The 13343-nt window shown below is 52.9% G+C and overlaps 1 protein-coding gene across 2 annotated transcripts; it reads left to right on the top strand.

Annotated features, from left to right (window-relative positions):
• The first annotated feature begins 325 nt into the window (after positions 1 to 325).
• On the top strand, positions 326 to 11597 carry LOC125128310 (b(0,+)-type amino acid transporter 1-like). 2 transcript variants are annotated; one of them, XM_047782570.1, is made up of 7 exons: positions 424 to 511; positions 908 to 1236; positions 6132 to 6265; positions 6442 to 6571; positions 7933 to 8057; positions 10269 to 10359; positions 10823 to 11597. In XM_047782570.1, the coding sequence occupies exons 1-7, from the start codon at positions 484 to 486 to the stop codon at positions 11054 to 11056; spliced, it is 1071 nt and encodes a 356-aa protein (XP_047638526.1). In that variant the 5' UTR covers positions 424 to 483; the 3' UTR covers positions 11057 to 11597. The 2 variants fall into 2 exon arrangements, with proteins under 2 accessions (XP_047638525.1, XP_047638526.1); XM_047782569.1 differs by having other exon boundaries at positions 326 to 1236.
• The last annotated feature ends 1746 nt before the right edge of the window (positions 11598 to 13343 follow it).

Below are 13343 nucleotides of genomic sequence, written 5' to 3'. Positions count from 1 at the left end.
TTTAACCCGCTGAGCCACAGTAGGAATTCCCCTCATGCAGTTTTAATTGGAATCCCGACAAAAGAGGGATATTGGTGCTTGGCTGATAAAAATGTCGCAGAGATTTCTTGGGCTTCTGATGCGCAATCGCTCAGCAATCAGACTGTTGGCACAGAGCACTCATGCAACTATTATTCCACACGCATGTTGCTGTGGAATTGGGCAATGGCGATTTCTACTAAAATCCATCTTTCCTTGACCTTTCCTGAGCTGCATCAGTGAACAGTTCCTGCAAACTGCCTCTACTGGGGTCTTGCTGGACAGGGGCTGGTCAATCCATAAAGGCTCAGTCCCTCCTAATTGCCATGTCCTGGCTCTCTGATCCCTGGCGCAGGCTCCTTCAGGTGCTGTAATCATTAACTCTTGCAGGAAGCGCACAGCACTGATAGGTATCAGAGCATCTGCTTCTGCTCAGTTCGATACAGGGACTACTGGAGTCCTGAGATGGAGAGCAGTCAGCAAAGAGATGGAGGTGAGGGGGTGGCCAGGCAGGAGCCAGCTGGTGGGGGGTTGAGGCTGAGACGGGACATGGGCCTGTGGAGTGCCGTGTCCCTGATTGCTGGCTGTATGATTGGCTCTGGCATCTTCATGTCACCACAGGGGGTCTTGGTCTACATGGGCAGCCCCGGGGCCAGTCTTGTGGTCTGGGCGGTCTGTGGTCTTCTGACCACCCTGGGTGCCCTGTGCTATGCTGAACTGGGGACCCTGGTCCCCGAATCCGGAGGGGAATATGCCTACATTCTACGAACCTTTGGCTCCTTACCAGCCTTCCTGGTCATCTACACGTTTGTGCTGGTGAGCAGACCAGCCGCCATCGCTGCCGTCTCTCTGAGCTTTGCCCAGTATGTCGTGGTCCCCTTTTATCCAGGCTGCTCCTCCCTGCCCCAGGCCATGCTCAAGGGTGTGGCTGCCACCTGCCTTCTGCTGCTGCTGCTGGTCAACTGCTGGAGCTCGCGGGCAACCATCATGCTGATGAACGTGTGCACGGCCGCCAAAGTGCTCTCCTTGCTGGTCATCGTGGGGGGCGGCGTCATGGTCCTGGGCCAGGGCTGTGGCCGCACGGAAGCCCTTCTGACTGCCTTCCACAACACGTCACAGCAGGCCGGGCACATCAGCATGGCCTTCTACCAGGGCATGTGGTCCTTTGATGGCTGGAATAGCCTCAACTATGTGATGGAGGAACTCAAGAATCCAAGTGTGAGTCTATGATACCGCTTTGGGGAGGGGGGTGTGTGTGCGTGTGTGAAATCTCCAAACTTCAACAGTTCCAGTGATTGCTATTTGAGCTAAGACTCTGAGAAATCGGCTGAAAGTGGGGGACTCCCTTCGTGCACTCCTGGGCCTTGAAGGCCAGCCCACTGTCTATTCTGATTTCTTCATGCAGTTAGATAAATAATAACTTCTCAATTAAGGAGAGAACCTTATTGTCTCACACCCATGGTCTCGTTTTGCTGCCCTGGGAGGCAGACGTCATTCTCCTGTTTTTCATGTGTGAAAACAGGTCTTTCTAACCTCTAGTAAGAGGCCATGCCTAGCGACCCAGCTTGCCGCCTCTTGCATTACTCTCTTCGGAGCACTGTAGCACACTCTTAATTCATACTTGCCAAGCATGGGGGCCACTCCTGGGCAGAGCTTCATGATGCAGGAGAGAAGAAGCAGCCAGCTCTGCCTGGCTCACCCTGCCTGTGAACTTGGGCCTGGCTAGTCATGGCCTTTGGGGGAGGGGCGGGGGAGGGGTCTGCAGGGAAACTTTGGACTGGATGGTTACTATGAATATTAGCTCTGCTACAAATTCATTTGCTTAGGATGCTCTTTGTTTTTTCTTGTCCAAGCAGGAGTTTTACATTCTCATAGAATGAACATTGCAAGTCTTTTTCTGTCTCTGGGCTGGTTTAAGGCCCATTACAGCTCTCAGTGTCTGACTCAGTGCCTCTGGTGTGGGGCTTGGGAGAAGCCGAGGAGCTTAGAGACTGAAGTTTAAAGGCAGAGACAGACAGGAGTCCTGGGGCCTAGTTTTTATTTCTATTTTGCATGTAATTTCCTGTGCCTCAGTTTTTTTGCCTATAAAATAGGATTACAATAGCTTCCTGCCTGCCTCATGGAGTATCTAATGGTATAATCCCCTGTGAGTGACGGCTAGGGCTCCGAGTGCTGTAAACAGCTGCAGAGTGTATGGCAATTTCAGGTGAATGATGATGAGTATTCAGACTGGTTCTGGGGTGGGCTGGGGGCTCCAGAGCAGGGACACTGGCTCACTCAGTTCCTGGGGGTTGGACTCCTCTCTCTGAGAATGCAGACCCTGAGCTCAAAGCTATCCACTTAATAAACCCATGTGCTATAGAGCAGGGATCAGCAAACTTTTCCTACAAAGGATCGGAGACTTGTTTATTTTAGGTTTTGCAGGTCACACGACCTCTGTGACAACCGTTCAACTCAGCTGTAGTGTGAGAACAGCCATAAATCACCCAACAAGTGGGGCTTTGCGCTTACAAATTTTATTTACCAAAACAAATGGCTGGATTTGGTCCACTGGTCGTTAGTTTGCTGTATATTGAGCACTTCCGGACAAAGGCGGGTTTCAAAGCAAAAACAAAGCCATCCCTCTGATTGCTAGCATTAGAAATTCTGGCTGTGGCAGTTCCGGTTGTGGCGCCCTGGAAACGAATCCAACTAGGAACCATGAGGTTAAGGATTCGATCCCTGGCCTTGCTCAGTGGGTTAAGGATCTGGTGTTGCTGTGGCTCTGGCATAGGCCAGCAGCTGAAGCTCCGATTAGACCTCTAGCCTGGGAAACTCCATGTGTCATGGGTGTGGCCCTGAAAAGACAAAAGACAGAAGACAGAAAAAAAAAGAAATTCTGGCTGTAACTCTGCCCTCGGAGGCACACGGTAGTTCTAGCTTTTTTTCCTGCCACACCTTACTTCAGGAAACTGGAGAACTGTGCCAAGTTGGGGCTGCCTTGTGCTCAGGTGTCCTGAAATCTGAGTGAAGAATTAAGGTGCTTGAGAACGAAACCAGGAAATCTTACTGTTCTTGTGGCATCTTGGCCAGAAACCTGTTTGTGGCACAACTCGGGGCTCTATAACTGTCACAGCTCATTAGCTGGCCAGGGGGCTGACAAGCTGAGTCAAGTTCACAGGCACACCAGGGCCCCTCCCTCTGACTCAGCATGGGGCTGGGTCATGCTTGGTGGGGGCTTAGCAGCTAAGTGCACCCCACAAGGAGGGCCCCAGGAGGGGCATCCCAGGACTCTGTTCCCCTGGACCTGGGCGGAGCCACATTTTCAGGCCTGGGAGGATGAGGAGGTCATTGCTATGCCAATGCTGTGGTTGAGGCAATTTCTTTTGCCCCCAGATTCTCAGATTTTGGAACTGTAAGGGACCTGAGAAGACCCATCTCATGCGAGAATCTGTTGCTGTCCTATCTGCATTGCTATGGCAAGTTTGCCACGTGACCTGCTAGGCTGGGTGACCCACCATCCTGGTTGCCCAGGACTGAGGGGTTCCCAGGGATACTGGCCTTCTAGTGTTAAAAGCCAGAAAGGTCCAGGTATACTGGGATGAATTTGCCACCCTGCTTGGCCCTCCGTTGCCCTTAGAGGACAGGAAAAAGTGAGACAGGACACAGGCTTGGAGGCAGTAAAGCAGATGTGCTTGCTAGGGTGTGGCCTCCACTGGCTGCTGGAGTGCAGAAGGGGAGCTCCCCACGCAGCAAAGTAGTCAGGGGGGCTTCCTGTAAGAGGAGGGCGAGAACTGAGCCTCGAAGGGCAAAACAGCCATGTAGAAGAAGGAACTGGAACCAGAAAGGACAGAGTATATCTGTCTCAGGGAAACGTGGGGGTGGGGGTGGGGTGTCTGAGGACAGGGACCGGAAGTGGGCTCTGAGATGCTCTCCATCCTCCATGCCCCCTGCCCTTCCCCCCAAACCCAGCTCCGAATATTTCTGTGGGCAGAGCCCAGCCCTGGAGAAAGCTCTAGAAACTGCCTTCTTTTTTTTTTTTTTCTTTTTTCTTTTGTCTTTTCTAGGGCCGCTCCCGCGGCATATGGAGGTTCCCAGGCTAGGGGTCGAATCGGAGCTGTAGACACCAGCCTATGCCACAGCCACAGCAACATGGGATCCACGCCTCATCTGCGACCTACACCACAGTTCACGGCAACGCCGGATCCTTAACCCACTGAGCAAGGCCAGGGATCCAACCTGCGACCTTATGGTTCCTAGTCGGATTCGTTAACCACTGAGCCATGATGGGAACTCCGAAACTGCTTTTTATATAATATTGGAGAGCAGAAGATATGCACCTCAGGGGCTGATGCTTAATGGGGAGGGTCCCATCTAGTGGGGTAGGGGAGCTCTGCCTGGGGCTGTGGCACAGCCCCACCAGGACAGCTCCATTCCAAGTCTGAATGTGAGCTCTCGGCATCTCAGGATGGAAGGACCTCTTCTGTTTTGTTTCATGTGTCAGGAACAGCTGTGCCACGTCCTGGTGTTACCGTCTGACACCGAGGGGCGAGGCTCTCGATTCATCAGGGCTTGCCTGCCCTTCCCAAGGTCTTCCCCAGGACATCTAGAGAAAGCCGTTCAGGAGCCCCAGGAGTGCTAGGGACGTGCTTCTCCTACTTTGAAGGGGCTTCTTCCTTTGGCGTCTACAGATTCTCTCCAGGGCTGGCCCGAAGCCTGGGGCATGCTGGGTAAAGTTCCGGAAGAAGATCCCTTCCCTCCACTGGCTCCTGGCTCCAGAGTGTTGTCCATGGCTGGGGGCGTGGAGAGGGAGGGAGCGATCTGCTCTCCGGTTTCACTCATTTTCTTTTTTTTTTCTCTTTTTGTCTTTTTTTTTGTTGTTGTTGTTGCTATTTCTTGGGCCGCTCCCGCGGCATATGGAGGTTCCCAGGCTAGGGGTTGAATCGGAGCTGTAGCCACCGGCCTACGCCAGAGCCACAGCAGCATGGGATCCGAGCTATGTCTGCAACCTACACCACAGCTCACGGCCACGCCGGATCGTTAACGCACTGAGCAAGGGCAGGGACCGAACCCGCAACCTCATGGTTCCTAGTCGGATTCGTTAACCACTGCGCCACGACAGGAACTCCCGGTTTCATTCATTTTCATTTGTTCCTCAACTTTTACTGAATGCCCGTTCAATACATTTTTTGGGGGAGGGGGTGGTGACTGTGGGTCAGTTGGGCGCTGAGGCTCCATCAGCGCAAATCAGTCCAGGAGCCCCCGTGGCCAGGCCCTTTCCTTTCCTTCCCTTCCTCTTTGCTGATCCTCACACCCTGGAGAGAGGCAGAGCCGTGGGGAGCCCCATCTCACAGATTCCCCAAGCATCCCCAATTTCTTTTCCTTTTTTTGCTTTTTAGGACCGCACCTGTGGCATATGGAGGTTCCCAGGCTAGGGGTCCAATTGGAGCTGTAGCCGCTGGCTTGCACCACAACCACAGCAACGCGGGATACGAGCTGCATTTTCAACCTACCCCACAGCTCATGGCAATGCCGGATCTTTGACCCACTGAGCGAGACCAGGGATCAAATAAGCAGCCTCATGGATCCAGTTGGGTTCTTTAACCGCTGAGCCACGAAGGGACCTCCCCCAATTTCTGCTTGAGGAGACTGAGCGTCAGAAGAGAAGCCCTGGGTGTAATGGTCCTCAGTCTGGGCCTGCATCCTGGGGACTCAGAAACTAGGCGGGATTGGAGTGCCAGGTCCTGGAATATAAGCCACCAGCCAGCTATGGAGATCTTGACTTTCCTGTCTGCTCCTCGCCTCTGCGTATGTGGTCGCCCCTGCTGGGAATGCCTTCCCTTCCCAGCTCCCTGAATCTCCTCCATCCTCAGGGAGAACCGAGCACAAGGCCCTGGTGATGGCTCCCCTTCCCTCCCCACCCTGCCAGCCCCCCTGTACCTCCATCGCTCTGTTAGTGCCTCGCCCAGCCTCCCAGCACATCTGCCTGTTGGCGCGTCCCCACGGTGGGACTCCGCTCAAGCAAGAGGGCCACACCGCCAGGGTGACCCTTGGCCTGGCACGTGCCCTATGGGCAGGGAGCCTGGGAAAGACCTCCCGGGCCAACAGGTGGCCTCTTCTGCCCGCCTCTGCAGCAGAACCTGGTGTGTGCACTGTTGATCGCCATCCCCCTGGTCACCGGCCTGTACCTCCTGGTCAACATTAGTTACCTGCTAGTGTTATCGCCCAATGAGATCCTTTCCTCTGATGCGATGGCTGTGAGCTGGGGGTGAGTGAGTCACGTGACGTGTTCAGGGCCACGGAGGTGGGTGGGGGAAGGATGGCGCCCCATGAGGATTTCAGCTGGCCCCCGGGGGGCTCGATTGCTCCGTTTCCAAGGGGGTCTGGTGGTCATCTTCCAGGTTGCTGCTGGCTCCCTGTCCCTCAATTCCTCTGTTGTCCTAGGAACCAGGTTCTGGGGGCCTGGGCCTGGCTGGTGCCTTTGGCTGTTGCACTCGCGACATTTGGCTCTGTCAACGGGTTGTTCTTCAGTGGAAGCCGTGTGTGCTATGTGGCTGCGAGAGAGGGCCACATGGTGAGAGATGGGGTTGGGTCTGGGCTGGGCAAGGTGGTGGGGGCTGCAGGAGGGAGGCTGGAGCGAAGCTTTCGCTTTCTGGAAGCTTGGCATTTAGCTCCAGTCAAGACTTTCCCTAAAGACATGGCCCCCTTTTCTTCTAAGAATGGGACTCAAGCATCCATAACTCTCCATTGAAACTCTAGTCCCTTTACTTCCAGGTTTGGGAGGTCACTGCACTGGGTCACTCCGTGGAGGTTGTGGGTGATGGGGTGTCTGTGGACAGTAGTGGTGCAGGGGCGGTGGGGAGGAGCCGCAGGAGCAGAACTGGTGTGTACTCCCTGGGCCCTCCCCCGGGGACTCCCTGCCACGCCCTTAGCTTTCGCTGCAATAACCCCGGCTGATAGACAACCCACATCTCAGTGGCTTAGGACAACAGTTCTGCTGCTGGCCCAGGCTTGTGTTCAGATCTTCTCACTCTGAATGTGAGTCTGTTCTAATCACAGGGACCCAGGCCAAAGTGGCTCCTGGGGCATGTATTTGCCATAGCAAGTGGCAGGGTTTCCAGAGGTCAAGCTAAACCACACATGCCTGCTAACCCTTCATTGAGCCCAGCATCAGTGGATGGAAACTACATTTCTAGCCCAGAGGTGGGGAGAGAGGGTCTCAGTATTTGCTGAAGGATAATGCCATCTACGCTGTAACCCAGTATCCCTCTCCATGCTCCATCCCTGCCTGTCCCGTCTTCTCTCCCCTCTTTCTCTGTCTCCCCCCTCTCGGTCCCTCCTGCTGTCTTGTGGAGGGAGCAATAGAAAGTTGAGAGATCAGGAGTTCTTGCTGTGGCTCAGCTGGTTAAGAACCAGACTAGAATCCATGAGCCTGTGGGTCTGATCCCTGGCCTTGATCAGTGGATCAAAGACCCAGCGTTGCCGTGAGCTGTGGTGTAGGTTGCAGACGTGGCTTGGATCCTGTGTCGCTGTGGCTGTGGTGTAGGCCGGCAGCTATAGCTGTAACTCAACCTCTAGCCTGGGAACATTCGTAGGTAGCAGGTGCAGCCCTTAAAAAAAAAAAAAAAAAAAAAAGGAAAGGAAAAGAAGAGAAAGTTGAGAAATTTAGCCAGGCATCGGCTACAGCTCTCCATGCTGCAGCCCCACATTCTAGGCTATTGGGTCTTGACCTGGAGGGATGGGTCCCCCAACCTGTCACCCCAGATAAGTGACAGTGACCTGTCTCTGGACATTGTGGGAACTGGGGACTGCTAGTTGGGTACAATGGTATCTAGAGTGAGTGAGTTTGACAGGGGAAGAGGGTGGGAGCTTCTGGGAACAGACACCCTCTGCAGCTATCCTGGGGACCACCTGACACCAGGCTTTGCTTCCCAGCCCCGGCTTCTGTCCATGGTTCACGTGCGTCGCTTCACACCAGCCCCAGCTTTGATGTTTACCACAGCAGTGGCTTTGGTCCTAGTCACCCCAGGAAGCTTCAACACCATCGTGAACTCCCTGAGGTACGTGAGACTGCCCTCCCAGGCCGAGCATCTCGTGGCCCCCACGTGTCCTCATTCGCACACAGGCACAGATGTATAGTCGTTATGTGCACGTGCAGTTCTAGAAGTCCCTGATGTGTGCACACCCACACACATGTACATATATATATACTCGTATGTGCAAGCACATTTCTAGAAGCCCTTATGAGTGTGTGAGCATGTGTGTGCGCGGCACTCACACAGCCCAGGCTCAAGGCACAAGCACACATTTCAGCCATTCTCTCCCAGTTACGTTTCCAAAATTAAACATGGCGCCCTCCTCTCTTGCCTTGTTTCCAAACATTCAATGAAACAAATTTTCACAAAGAGACAGTTAAAAACTTGTTGTCTTTTTGTTGTCTTTTTTCTTTTTGGCTGTGCCCATGGCATGCAGAAGTTCCCGGGCTAGGGACCGAACCCTCACCACAGCAGAGACCCGAGCCATAGCAGTGACAATGCCGGTTCCTTAACTTGTTGAGCCACCAGGGAACTCCTTTTTTCTTTTTTCTTGTCCCTTTGCTTTGTTCCTTGGACAATGTTAGAGGATATGCAGGCTTTACTCAGGTTAGTTGTATCCCTTGGCTTGATGTAATTTTTCCATTGTAGTCCGGCCTGCATTCTGGATCTGACCCCACAGAGCTCTATTGAACTCAGGGCAGACTCACAACCACACCGTGTGGGCACCATCAGTGATCTCCTCAAAGTGGGAAGATGTTCTGACCTCTTCTCTTTCTTTCCCTGGGGCAGGAGTGATGGGCTGTTGTGATATCCCGCTGTAATTTTATTATTATTATTTGTCTTTTTAGGGCTGCACCTGCGGCATATGGAAGTTCTCAGGCCAAGGGTTGAAGCAGAGCTGCAGCTGCCGGCCTACACACAGCCACAGCTACACGAGATCCGAGCTGCATCTTTGACCTATGCTGCCGCTTACAGCAACACTGGATCCTTAACCCTCTGAGCGAGGCCAGGGGTGGAACCTGCATCCTCATGGACACTAGTCAGGTTCTTAACCCACTGAGCCACAGCAGGAACTCCCCAGCTGTAATTTTATAACTTCACTCAATGGGCAGCTCTTTAACCCACCAGGCAGGCACAATGTCTGGGGCAGATTCTCAGAGTAATTTTTCAAGTGTCACATGTTCTTTTCCCTTGTTGTTTTACGTGTAATTAATCCTTTGGAACGGGATCTGCAGTGCTTGCTGTACCCTTCTGCAGAACATTAAGTAACAGACGTGTTTTTTCTTTTTATCTTTTTCCCATGAGAAAGAATTAAATCAAATTCAGGGGCTTATGGGGGTTTCAGCCTGAGATAGGGGAGCCTGGCTGAGAACGTCCCCGGACAGAAAGAGGATGAGGACGCTAGGACGAGTCCTCTCAGCCAGGACCCCCTACCTCCGGGTCTGGACCACCTCAGGAGATGGCCTCCAAGGTTAGAAGGAGTCTTGGCCAGCCCCCCCTCAGCCACTGGGGGCAGAGGCCAGGGGTTCGTCTGGGTGCCCTGCCACCAGTTCTAAGGTGGGGAGAGTCTGTGAGGAGTGTGCTGGTGCCGAGGGGAGCACAGCCTTTCCTGAGATTCCCCCAGACTCTTTTTTTTTTTTTTGTCTTTTTCTTGAGCCGCTCCCGTGGCATATGGAGGTTCCCAGGCTAGGGGTCTAATTGGAGCTGTAGCCGCCGGCCTATACCAGAGCCACAGAAACATGGAATTCGAGCCACATCTGCGACTCACCACGCTCACAGCAACGCCAGATCCTTCACCCACTGAGCAAGGCCAGGGATCGAACCCACAACCTCATGGTTCCTAGTCGGATTCGTTAACCACTGCGCCACGACGGGAACTCCCCCCAGACTCTTTCTTTGGGAAACACAGATGCTCATCCTTGCCTTTGAAACTTGTCCTTCTCTGTTCTGCCCGGCGCAGGCAGCGAGGCCTGGGCATGTGTGTGTGCCACTTCACACCTGAAGACCACGCAGGAAGGGATAGCCCAACGTGGACCCTCTGGGGCGTCCTTGTCCTTGGTGCCCCAGCCTTGACTCTTTCTTTCTTTCGTCTGCATGGATAAGGGGCGCAGGGGGTGGCTGAAAGGCCCCCGATGTGCTTGCTGCTCTGCCCAGGTTTGCACCTAGGAGGCCAGCCGCTCTTGCTGGCCCACCTGTGCCAGGGCCCATAGCGAGTGGCTCATGTTTGGCTTTCAGCTTCCTTGGCTGGCTCACCTATGGGACCACCATTAGCTGTCTCCTGTACTTGCGGATGAAGAAGAAGAAGAATCTTCCCCGACCTTACAAGGTAGCCTTTGGGAGAATACGAGGGCCTTTTTCAATCCAGGCTGTTCCATGAGGCAGATCGTTGGACCACAGGGCCCTGGAGGAGGAACATAAAATGTTGCCACTGTCTTATTTGGGAGAGAATTTCTGTACGTCCTGGGGGGTGAGGGATGGATGGATCACAAGGTGTGGACTCTGCTTGTTGGGGACGTGGTTTTTCCCCTGGAGGACATTGAGGGAGAACATGGGAGAATGAGGCAGTGAGAATGAGCACACACAGGGGATTCTCTAGGGGATTCTCTCTCTCCTAGAGAGAGAGTCAGGCTGGGTCCCCAACGCCTCTGTTCCCTGGAGGGCTCCCTGGAACCCAGCAGGTGGCTCCCCTGGCCTGGCCAGGTGTCCTGCAGGGACTGGGAGCGAGGACCCATATACCGCCTCCCACGGCTGTCTTCGTCATCCAGGTCTTGTCTCCGTGTCCCCTGCAGGTCCCCATCATCATCCCTGCCATCATGCTCCTTGCCTCTCTCTGCCTGGTGTTGGCACCCATCCTCGACCATCCCCAGATGGAGTTCCTGTACCTCTTTCTGTTCCTGCTCAGTGGCCTCCCGGTCTATTTCCTGTTCATCTACTTCCGGTGCCAGCCCAGGTGTTTGCAGGTGGCCACCCTGCATCTCCAGCTGCTCCTGGAAGTTGCTCCAACCACTAAAAATGCCGCCTGAAGGACTGGACAGGGCCTCACTGCCCTCTGCTGTAGACCCTTCTGTCCTCACACAAGTGGCCTTGCCAGCTTCTCTGCAGGTTGACTGTGCTTAATTCTAATATGTTCCTAAAGTGCTATGACACAGCTGTGGCGGAGTTTGGGGTTTTCTATCCGGGACCGCGTCCTCTCCTTCTCTAAGAGCTGCTCCTTCAACACAGGTGGACCTCACAGCCACACTGATATTACATGACAGTCTCTCTAGGGCATAGCTGTCTGATATTCCAGGCAGGCAGCTTGGAATACTTTCCCTTCTTTTGAGATTTTGGGATTAGAATTCCAATGGTTGCTTGAGTTGAGGAATCACAAATCTTGGGATCTCTGTGGAGCCATCTTCATTATGTGGATAGAGAAATAGAGAAAGGAATGAAGAAAATACGCGGTGAGATGTTGAGAAATTATGCAGTCCCCAAGAGTTGAGGGAAAAACCTGAGAGTCCTTCCTGCTTTTTTATAGTCTGGGACACACTGATACCTTATAATAAAGTTCCACCTTTGGCTCAAGTGGGTTTGGACGGATTCTTATTTCTTGCAACTAGGAAAGCTTTGATTCTGACAAACTTTATTTAGAAGACATGATCCTTTAGTCAATGTTGAAAGCTGCCAACTTGCTTGAACAGGAAAAGAAGCAAGAGACATACTCCTGGGAAGGAGCGGTTTTCTTGGCTTTGGGTAAAAGGGAGGACGGTCAAGTTTCTCGAAGAAAGGAAGAAAAGTTAGAACAGATCCCAGCAGGCTCGTGTGGTTACAGGACTAAGTGGGGGCAAGGGGGCAGAGGTGTCTGGCAGCCCAGGTGGGAATGAGCAATCGGAAAGAATTTCTGCAGTGCCTGGAAAGCCTGAGAGCGCAGTTCCTGAGAACGTCAGGAGAGGTGACGCCAAAGATAGGTAACGCTTGAAGCTGGACCTAGACTGCCGCACATGGAGGGAGCATAAAGCCCTGGGGAGCCATTAAAGTAGCTACATAAATTGAAGAAAAACATAGCATTTTGTAAGCCATCGCTGAAAAGATGCCATTAAAAAGACATCTTTTTAAAAATGGGAAAAAAAGTTTAGATTTGTATACCTATGCTTTTCATTTTAGAACCAAAAATTTTTAAAGATGGAAAATTACATCATATTATATATATTAATAAAAGGTCATAATTTTATTGCTTTAGCCGAAAGCCTTCTTAGGTCCTTCAGGAAAAAAGGTCAGAACCAAAGCTATCTTGAAAGCATAAATTTATTAATAAAGACTTTGCTTTGGTGGTTGAAATTGATTTCTGGCTGGTTACTAAGGTGCCTGCTAGCCATTGTATAAAACTAAAACATGAAGAATAATAAAAAAAAAAAGACTTTGCTTGCTTGCAAAAAAAAAAAAAAACCAACAAAGAAAGCATAAATTTAAAAAAGATGACTTTCTGGGAGTTCCCATTGTGGCTCAGTGGAAACGTACCCGACTAGTATCCATGAGGATGCGAATTCGATCCCTGGCCCCACTCAGTGGGTTAAGGATCCGGCATTGCTGTGACTGTGACACAGCACGACAGCTGCAGCTCTGATTTGACCCCTAGACTGGGAACTTCCATATGTCACAGGTGCAGGCCTAAAAAGGAAAAAAATAATAAAAGAAAACCCAAAAAAGATGGATTTCTGAATGTAAGAGTAACGGGCATCTTTAGAGCAAGGGTCCTGTTAGCGGTGACCTGATTGGTATGGGTCCTGTTAGCGGTGACCTGATTGGCATGCCATCAACACCAGGTGATTTGGTCAGAGATGGAAAGGCAGAGAAACTCTTAGATGGTGAGGCAAGCCCCAGGTAGAAAGGCCGTCCCTTGGCAGAGAAGGGTGCTCGACCTCCTCCTCACTCCTCTCCAGGCGCAGCCTGTCCCGGGCCCTCCCCCGGGCCCTGGGCAAGGGGCGAGGGCCAGAGCGGGTGAGGCTGGGGGAACCTGAGCTACTGCCTCTGCACGCTGACCCCGCTCCAGGAGCCCCATCTCTGTCTGCGATTCATTGATCCTGGCGCCGCTCCCGGCTGTTCATCATCGCAGCCCAGAGAGGGGCCTCTTGGGGGTGAGCCTCAGACAGGGAGAGATTCCACCCGTCTCTACGGCAACCAGCCCCTTCCAAAGACCCCATCCGCTGCTTCAGGCCTCAACGTGGGAACGGCCCCCTGGCTGGCCGGCTCGGGGAGTGTGGTGGGGCCCGACGGGGCGGCCGGGGTGGGGGGTGCGTGCGGGTCAATGGAGGGAAAGGCTGGGGGCACTGT

The sequence above is a fragment of the Phacochoerus africanus genome, chromosome 5, assembly GCF_016906955.1.
Source record: "Phacochoerus africanus isolate WHEZ1 chromosome 5, ROS_Pafr_v1, whole genome shotgun sequence".
NCBI classification, from domain to species: domain Eukaryota; kingdom Metazoa; phylum Chordata; class Mammalia; order Artiodactyla; family Suidae; genus Phacochoerus; species Phacochoerus africanus.
This window is presented reverse-complemented; position numbering and strand designations above follow the sequence as displayed.

What these genes read in the sequence shown, in the direction of transcription:
- LOC125128310 (XM_047782569.1), top strand. Translation starts at nt 484, where the DNA reads ATGGAGAGCAGTCAGCAAAGAGATGGAGGTGAGGGGGTGGCCAGGCAG. An exon ending in GCGATGGCTGTGAGCTGGGG is followed by an intron (nt 6,266 to 6,441) that starts GTGAGTGAGTCA and finishes CTGTTGTCCTAG; the next exon opens with GAACCAGGTTCTGGGGGCCT. An exon ending in CTGCGAGAGAGGGCCACATG is followed by an intron (nt 6,572 to 7,932) that starts GTGAGAGATGGG and finishes TTTGCTTCCCAG; the next exon opens with CCCCGGCTTCTGTCCATGGT.